General features: G+C 39.3%; 1 protein-coding gene across 2 annotated transcripts in view; it reads left to right on the plus strand.

Annotated features, from left to right (window-relative positions):
• ZC3H14 (zinc finger CCCH-type containing 14) overlaps nt 1–9,691 on the plus strand; it is a 65,390-nt gene that overhangs the window by 17,413 nt on the left and 38,286 nt on the right. For both annotated transcript variants that reach the window (XM_011974290.1, XM_011974291.1), the window contains exons 6-8: nt 154–314; nt 1,301–1,401; nt 3,450–3,605. In XM_011974290.1, the coding sequence (XP_011829680.1) occupies nt 154–314; nt 1,301–1,401; nt 3,450–3,605 (418 nt within the window). The remainder of the gene's footprint in view (nt 1–153; nt 315–1,300; nt 1,402–3,449; nt 3,606–9,691) is intronic.

Below are 9,691 nucleotides of genomic sequence, written 5' to 3' on the forward strand. Positions count from 1 at the left end.
TGTCCTCATATTTATATTTTTATACAAAACCAAGAAATACTCTGAATTTCTCATATTACTGTGTACTATTTTTTTCTTAAAATGGAAACATTTCGTAGTAGAACTTTTGTTATTTTCTGAAACTAGGTAAGCATAAATTTTATCTGATTGCAGGATGAAAACTTTCGGAAGAGAAAGTTGCCTGTGGTAAGTTCAGTTGTTAAAGTGAAAAAGTTCAATCATGATGGAGAAGAGGAGGAAGAAGATGATGATTATGGGTCTCGAACAGGAAGCATCTCCAGCAGTGTGTCTGTGCCAGCAAAGCCTGAAAGGAGGTACCTTGAACGTGGCTGTAAATTCAGCTTTAACTGCCTTGGTGGAGTCTTCTGATTTCTTGAAGAGAATAATCACAAAAATAATTTTTGTTTGTTTTTTGAGACGGAGCCTTGCTCTGTCAACCAGGCTGGAGTGCAGTGTCACGATCTCGGCTCACTGCAACCTCTGCCTCCCAGGTTCGAGTGATTCTCCTGATTCAGCATCCTGAATGGCTGGGATCATGGGTGCGCACCACCACAACCAGCTAATTTTTGTATTTTTAGTAGAGATGGTGTTTCACCACGTTGGACCAGGCAGGTCTCGAACTCCTGACCTCAGGTGATCCGCCCTCCTCAGCCTCCCAAAGTGTTGGGATTACAGGCGTGAGCCACCGCACCTGGCATACATATTTAATGTAATACCATGTAAGACTTTTTCACTGGGTTTTGAGAAACACATTAATGAGAGAAATTGCTTAACATTGGAGAGGATTGCAGAGAATATTGACTAATGTGATGGTGGAGTGAGGGGGAACAACATCAATTAAGATTCAAATTTATTATTTAAAAAAACTAAAAGGGGCCTAGGCATGGCGGCTCATGCCTGTACCTAGCACTTTGGGAGGCCGAGGCAGGAGGATTGCTTGAGACCAGGAGTTTGAGACCAGCCTGGGCAATGCAATGAATCTTTGTCTGCACAAAAATAAAATAAATTACCTGGTCATTTTGGCAGGCACCTGTAGTCCTAGACTGGATAGGCTGATGTGGAAGGATTGCTTGAGCCTAGAAGTTTAAGGCTGCAGTGGCACTACACTCCAGCCTGGGTGAGAGAGTAAAACTCTGTCTCGAAAAAATAATAGTAAGGTTCCAGTGTAGTTGACATTTTCTAAAAACTGCAGCTAGTGTGTGAAACCTAGAGAAGGTTGTGGTAAAGGCATAACAGATGGGTGACTTGTGGAGAACTGAAATTTAAAGTTTAATAAAAATACCTTTCTTAACTCTTTTAGACCTTCTCTTCCACCTTCTAAACAAGCTAACAAGAATCTGATTTTGAAGGCTATCTCTGAAGCTCAAGAATCCGTAACAAAAACAACTAACTACTCTACAGGTAATTTAAATGTATTATGTTTACACTTGGTAAGACATTTCTGTAATTCTTGAGTAAGCTGAAAACGATTGCTCCTTAAATTGTGGTAAAATAAAGGTGCCTGTCAGATGTCAAGACCAAGATGAGGTTCCCCTATAGAAGAATGGCTTCAAAAGGAGATTGACAGGTTTGAGAAACTTTGCAAACTGTTAATGGACTATAGTTTTTCGAGCACCATATAATGCCTTTTATACTCTTTTCAATGTTTGTGAAATACATAGTACGTAAACATTTTGAAGAGAATTTTGATGAAGTGGGACTTTCATGTTAGTAGCATTAGATTCAACATTAGATATGAATTTATGATGTATAAATGGGAGTAACATTGGACAATAATAGGCGGCTGAAGTTATAATTTGTTAAACAGTAGTTTATAAACAAGGTTGGTTTCTTCCCTTTTGGTGGAACTCATTAATAGAATATAAGGCAGAGAACTGACTCATTTGTGATGTTCCTGCTCCAATTGTAGTGGAAGTACTAAATCATTTTATGAGAGAATATAAAAGTATTACATGCTTTCAAAACAGGAGATGAATCAGCTGTAAGCTGATCTTATGGAAAGCTGATTCTGAAATGCAGACAATTGATGGGTGTAATTTTGTGTTGTCATTAAATTCTATACTCTGTGGCCGACCTGTTGTAGCCAATGTGTAAACTTGTGTTAACAAGCTGATGGTGATGAGCTACTCTAAAAAGATGTAAGTTTTTCTGTGGATTTGATGGATGTACTTACAGCATTGCCCTGCTTGTCCACTCTCTCTTGCTTCTCTTTTTTGTGACCCCGTTCCTAAAGTGAGGTAAACTGTAGCCATCAGTTTTTTTGTTTGTTTTCTTTGAGGCGGAGTCTTGCTGCGTTGCCCAGGCTGGAGTGCAGTGGTGTGATCTTGGCTCACTGCAACCTCTGCCTCCTGGGTCCAAGTGATCCTCCTGCCTCAGCCTCTCAAGTAGCTGGGACTACAGGCGCCCACCAACTTGCCAGGCTAATTTTTTTTGTATTTTTAGTAGAGATGGGGTTCCTTCATGTTGGCCAGGCTGGTCTCGTACCCCTGACCTCAGGTGATCACCTGACTTGGCCTCCCAAAATGCTGGGATTACAGGCGTGAGCCGCTGCGCCTGGCACCATCAGTTTTTCAGTTTTTGATCCTGATACTCGCCTGTCCTCTTGGTTCTCCTCATCCCTAATTTAACCTTGAACACTAAATTCAATAGGTTTTTGCATATAGAATAAGGATTATCAGGCAAATGCCCACTCTTGACCTAATGGTATATCTACATTTCATTTCCTGATCTATCAGCAATATTAATTGTCTAGAATGATGAGAAGTTTAGAGAATTTCCATGGCTTTGAACATTTCTTTCTTTACCTAGGTTATCTAAATTACAATTTGAAACTGATACAATATCATGAAGCTAAGCTTAAATAAACCGCGTTTTGTTGAAAATGAATACATATGTACTGTATTGTATTCATGGCATGTGGTTGTATGGACGTTGTTTACATATGTTTGGATAAATAGGTCAGGTATCTATCTCAGTAATGTTGTAAGAAAAAATGAATGGTATCTATGGATTGAACTCCTCATATATATGTTCTTTTCTTTTTTTTGGAGACAGAGTCTCACTCTGTTGCCCAGGCTTGAGTGCACAGTGGTGCAGTCTTGGCTCACTGCAACCTCCGCCTTCTGGGTTTAAGCAATTCTTCTGCCTCAGTCTCCTGAGTAGTTGGGATTACAGGTGTGTGCTACCACGCCTGGCTAATGTTTGTATTTTTAATAGAAGTGAGGTTTTACCGTGTTGGCCAGGCTGGTCTCAAACTCCTGACCTCAAGTGATCCACTCGCCTTGCCTCCCGAAGTGCTGAGATTACAGGCATGAGCCACTGCGCCCAGCCCAAACTCCTCATATGTTCTAAACCAAAGGAGGCGTTTGTATTTAGTATGACATAGTCACTGTCAAGTTTTGATGTATTACTGCATTTGTATTTCTATCTTTTTTGCTTTTATGTGAAAGTCCCACAGAAACAGACCCTTCCAGTTGCTCCCAGAACTCGAACTTCTCAAGAAGAATTGCTAGCAGAAGTGGTCCAGGGACAAAGTAGGACCCCCAGAATAAGTCCCCCCATTAAAGAAGAGGAAGCAAAAGGAGATTCTGTAGAAAAAAATCAAGGTAATAACTTAAATGATATTTCGCTCTTTACTACAGTTTTTTCATGAGGCATTTAATATTTTCCAGTGAATTTTTATGAAATGTTACACTTTGAAAAAAGTGATGATTAAGCCCAGAAATAGAATGAGAAGGATACCATGAGGAAGGTTCATACCAACACTTTCCAGAAACTTTATTTATTTATTTTTTTAAGAGGTAGGGTCTTGCTGTGTTGCCCAGGCAGGCTTCAAACTCCTGGGCTCAAGCAGTCCTCCTGCCTCAGCATCCTTAGTAGCTGGAAGTGTGTACAAGTGTGTGCCACTGCACCCAGCCTTTTCTAGAAATTTTTGAAAGTCTTTTTATTGTGGAAATTTTTAATATTCTCAAAAATGGAAAGGCTAGTATAGTGAGCTCTCATGAACCCAATCATTAAGCCTTAGTTGTTATCAGAATTTTGCAAGTCTTTAGATAGCTCTTTCTTAAAGATATATTTATTTCTGCATTCTTTCTTTTCCTTTTTGTTGATCCTACCCGTTTACCTGAACTTGAAATGTTAGTTATCTTTAAATCTCCCCTCCTCTCTTAAGCATCCTGTCTCTGACCTCCCATATGTGTCCCAGCAACCCTAATTTATCCCCTCATGCCTAACATACTTCAATTTGCTTCCAGCTCTTTTTTTTTTTTTTGCTTTTTTCTCAGCTTTCTCCCCCAATTCCTATACAATCTTTTGACTTTGAAAGTGTGTCTCTCATCTTCTAACTCCTTTGTGAAAGTGTCTCCCGCCGCCTCCTCATTGCCCAGAACTAACGCTGTTAGTTTGAACTTTTGGTGTCTCTGTTACCTGACCCCTGGGCCTGCACAGCCCTTCTCCACGACTCTTCAAACCTTTTGTTTCTTCTGTCATCAAGGATTCTTGTTTCTTCTGTTTCTTTTTCTACAAAGATTTGAATTTTAAAACCCCACCAAAAAAACCTATATGCTTATTATGTTACTTCTCACATACTTCTCAAGAACCTTTGAATGTATTTTTTCATTTCTCCAAAACTGTCCTTTAAATTGTTCCAGGTTTCATGAAACCTTATGATTTCAACATTGTCAGTTCTGTATTTGTCTCCTCATTGTGTCTCTTTAAAAAATTTTTACTGTATTGTATAGTTTGCTATGACAGTGTTATATGCTGTTCTGATAAGTGATAGGCCTGAGGACAAGACCTGTTTGGCACCCAGACGGCAAATAGGTACCAGTTGGAAAATGTGCATGGGCCAAATTGAGAAGAGTAGCTGAAACTGAGGAGGGATTTTGCACAGTACAGTGACAGATGAGGCTGACCTGAAAGGGCTGTAGTGGTCTACTCCCTATGGAGTCTGTAATGTGTTACACCAATGTTTTCTTCAAAGACAGGACTCTACATGAGAGTCTTGGAGTGGAATCAAATGGAGCAGGGAAACAGTAGAGAAAAGGAAAGAATGTCAGATAAAAATAGAGGAAAACAATAGGAAATCTCAAAGCCAGGTGCCATATTTTTTAACATCACAAAATCAGCAGAAGGAGGTTGTGGATTCTGAAGTTAGAATAGCTATCCAAAGCAAACTTTCCCCTAAAATGAACAACAGAAAAGTATCAATGTCCTGTGCCAAATTAAAAGATAAAAGGGAATAAAAGACAAAATAGCACTGTTTCAGTGAAAGCATGCTGAAAAGTATACCAAAAAGAAATACAATTTCAAAGTGAGCTAGAAGACATTATTTAAATAATACAAGACAAAACCAAGAAAAACATAAAACAGAAAAACTTTGAGGCTGGGTGCGGTGGCTCATGCCTGTAATCCCTGATCCTCCTGCCTCAGCCTCTCAAGTAGCTGGGACTACAGGCGCCCACCAACTTGCCAGGCTAATTTTTTTGTATTTTTAGTAGAGATGGGGTTCCTTCATGTTGGCCAGGCTGGTCTCGTACCCCTGACCTCAGGTGATCACCTGACTTGGCCTCCCAAAATGCTGGGATTACAGGCGTGAGCAGCTGCGCCTGGCACCATCAGTTTTTCAGTTTTTGATCCTGATACTCGCCTGTCCTCTTGGTTCTCCTCATCCCTAATTTAACCTTGAACACTAAATTCAATAGGTTTTTGCATATAGAATAAGGATTATCAGGCAAATGCCCACTCTTGACCTAATGGTATATCTACATTTCATTTCCTGATCTATCAGCAATATTAATTGTCTAGAATGATGAGAAGTTTAGAGAATTTCCATGGCTTTGAACATTTCTTTCTTTACCTAGGTTATCTAAATTACAATTTGAAACTGATACAATATCATGAAGCTAAGCTTAAATAAACCGCGTTTTGTTGAAAATGAATACATATGTACTGTATTGTATTCATGGCATGTGGTTGTATGGACGTTGTTTACATATGTTTGGATAAATAGGTCAGGTATCTATCTCAGTAATGTTGTAAGAAAAAATGAATGGTATCTATGGATTGAACTCCTCATATATATGTTCTTTTCTTTTTTTTGGAGACAGAGTCTCACTCTGTTGCCCAGGCTTGAGTGCACAGTGGTGCAGTCTTGGCTCACTGCAACCTCCGCCTTCTGGGTTTAAGCAATTCTTCTGCCTCAGTCTCCTGAGTAGTTGGGATTACAGGTGTGTGCTACCACGCCTGGCTAATGTTTGTATTTTTAATAGAAGTGAGGTTTTACCGTGTTGGCCAGGCTGGTCTCAAACTCCTGACCTCAAGTGATCCACTCGCCTTGCCTCCCGAAGTGCTGAGATTACAGGCATGAGCCACTGCGCCCAGCCCAAACTCCTCATATGTTCTAAACCAAAGGAGGCGTTTGTATTTAGTATGACATAGTCACTGTCAAGTTTTGATGTATTACTGCATTTGTATTTCTATCTTTTTTGCTTTTATGTGAAAGTCCCACAGAAACAGACCCTTCCAGTTGCTCCCAGAACTCGAACTTCTCAAGAAGAATTGCTAGCAGAAGTGGTCCAGGGACAAAGTAGGACCCCCAGAATAAGTCCCCCCATTAAAGAAGAGGAAGCAAAAGGAGATTCTGTAGAAAAAAATCAAGGTAATAACTTAAATGATATTTCGCTCTTTACTACAGTTTTTTCATGAGGCATTTAATATTTTCCAGTGAATTTTTATGAAATGTTACACTTTGAAAAAAGTGATGATTAAGCCCAGAAATAGAATGAGAAGGATACCATGAGGAAGGTTCATACCAACACTTTCCAGAAACTTTATTTATTTATTTTTTTAAGAGGTAGGGTCTTGCTGTGTTGCCCAGGCAGGCTTCAAACTCCTGGGCTCAAGCAGTCCTCCTGCCTCAGCATCCTTAGTAGCTGGAAGTGTGTACAAGTGTGTGCCACTGCACCCAGCCTTTTCTAGAAATTTTTGAAAGTCTTTTTATTGTGGAAATTTTTAATATTCTCAAAAATGGAAAGGCTAGTATAGTGAGCTCTCATGAACCCAATCATTAAGCCTTAGTTGTTATCAGAATTTTGCAAGTCTTTAGATAGCTCTTTCTTAAAGATATATTTATTTCTGCATTCTTTCTTTTCCTTTTTGTTGATCCTACCCGTTTACCTGAACTTGAAATGTTAGTTATCTTTAAATCTCCCCTCCTCTCTTAAGCATCCTGTCTCTGACCTCCCATATGTGTCCCAGCAACCCTAATTTATCCCCTCATGCCTAACATACTTCAATTTGCTTCCAGCTCTTTTTTTTTTTTTTGCTTTTTTCTCAGCTTTCTCCCCCAATTCCTATACAATCTTTTGACTTTGAAAGTGTGTCTCTCATCTTCTAACTCCTTTGTGAAAGTGTCTCCCGCCGCCTCCTCATTGCCCAGAACTAACGCTGTTAGTTTGAACTTTTGGTGTCTCTGTTACCTGACCCCTGGGCCTGCACAGCCCTTCTCCACGACTCTTCAAACCTTTTGTTTCTTCTGTCATCAAGGATTCTTGTTTCTTCTGTTTCTTTTTCTACAAAGATTTGAATTTTAAAACCCCACCAAAAAAACCTATATGCTTATTATGTTACTTCTCACATACTTCTCAAGAACCTTTGAATGTATTTTTTCATTTCTCCAAAACTGTCCTTTAAATTGTTCCAGGTTTCATGAAACCTTATGATTTCAACATTGTCAGTTCTGTATTTGTCTCCTCATTGTGTCTCTTTAAAAAATTTTTACTGTATTGTATAGTTTGCTATGACAGTGTTATATGCTGTTCTGATAAGTGATAGGCCTGAGGACAAGACCTGTTTGGCACCCAGACGGCAAATAGGTACCAGTTGGAAAATGTGCATGGGCCAAATTGAGAAGAGTAGCTGAAACTGAGGAGGGATTTTGCACAGTACAGTGACAGATGAGGCTGACCTGAAAGGGCTGTAGTGGTCTACTCCCTATGGAGTCTGTAATGTGTTACACCAATGTTTTCTTCAAAGACAGGACTCTACATGAGAGTCTTGGAGTGGAATCAAATGGAGCAGGGAAACAGTAGAGAAAAGGAAAGAATGTCAGATAAAAATAGAGGAAAACAATAGGAAATCTCAAAGCCAGGTGCCATATTTTTTAACATCACAAAATCAGCAGAAGGAGGTTGTGGATTCTGAAGTTAGAATAGCTATCCAAAGCAAACTTTCCCCTAAAATGAACAACAGAAAAGTATCAATGTCCTGTGCCAAATTAAAAGATAAAAGGGAATAAAAGACAAAATAGCACTGTTTCAGTGAAAGCATGCTGAAAAGTATACCAAAAAGAAATACAATTTCAAAGTGAGCTAGAAGACATTATTTAAATAATACAAGACAAAACCAAGAAAAACATAAAACAGAAAAACTTTGAGGCTGGGTGCGGTGGCTCATGCCTGTTATCCCAACACTTTGGCAGGCTGAGGCAGGAGGATCACTTGAGACTAGCCTGGGCAGCATAGCAAAACCATGTCTCTACAAAAAATAAACATATTAGCTGGGCGAGGTATACACCTGTAGTCCTCTCTCCTTGGGAGGCTGAGGTGGGAGGATTGCTGAAGCCCAGGAGGCTGAGGTTGCAGTGAGCCATGATCATACCATTGCCCTCCAGGGAGGCGGAGGTGAGAGGATTGCTGGAGCACAGGAGGCTGAGGTTGCAGTGAGCCATGATCATGCCATTGCCATCTAGTTTGGGTGATAGAGTGAGACCCTGTCTCAAAATAAATGAAGACTAAATTAGAAAGAACTCAAGAATTGGTGTGTCTTAATAAGATAAAACATCATGTATGTAATCCCAGCAATTTGGGAGGCCAAGGCAGGGGGATCACTTGAGGCCAGTTCAAGATCAGCCAGGGCAACATAGCAAGACCTTATGGCTACAGAAAATAGTAATTTAAAAATAAAGTAAAACATCTTCAGAGAAATTGAAGATAAAAGACAACATTTTACAAGTCGAAAAGAAAGGGCTCATGAGAAAGTGGCAAATATTGAATACAGGCAATAGAAATACAGTATATTTATAATAGGAATCTCCAAAGAAGCAATATTCAGAGGAACAGAATAAGCGTTAACTGTCTTTCAAGAAGACTTTCCTGAAGTGAAAACATATTTGAAACTGTTGTCTGAAAAATTGCACAGTATACCTGAGAATATTTACCCAGAACCACAACACTAAGATGTATTATATAATTAATGAAATTTTAAAAAGAAAAAAAATCATTTGAACATTTAGGCAAAAGGGGCACATGACTTAGAAGAAAAAGAAAGGTAGATTATCATCAGACTTTTCAGCAGCATCACTTTTGTGCTGGAAGAAAATGGACTAGCATATTTAAGATACTCCAGAAAAGAAAATGTGAGCCAAGAATTTAATGTCCAGCAAAAGTGACCTTTAGAAGTGATCCGGCACCAACTGTTATATCTATAAGCAGAAATTCAGAGACTGCTATTCCCATGAACTTTTCTTAGGGAATCTAATGGAGGATGAGCTTTAGACAAGTAAAAGCCTGTTGTCCTGAATTTACATTGGAAATTTTTTGGAACGCACATTGTATTTTATATATAAATGTATTTTTTTCTAGTTCTGTCTACTGGAAGGGCATAGAAACATTCGTCAACCCTTAGCATCATC

Source organism: Mandrillus leucophaeus, unplaced genomic scaffold (assembly GCF_000951045.1).
Source record: "Mandrillus leucophaeus isolate KB7577 unplaced genomic scaffold, Mleu.le_1.0 Scaffold144, whole genome shotgun sequence".
Classification (NCBI taxonomy): Eukaryota; Metazoa; Chordata; class Mammalia; order Primates; family Cercopithecidae; genus Mandrillus; species Mandrillus leucophaeus.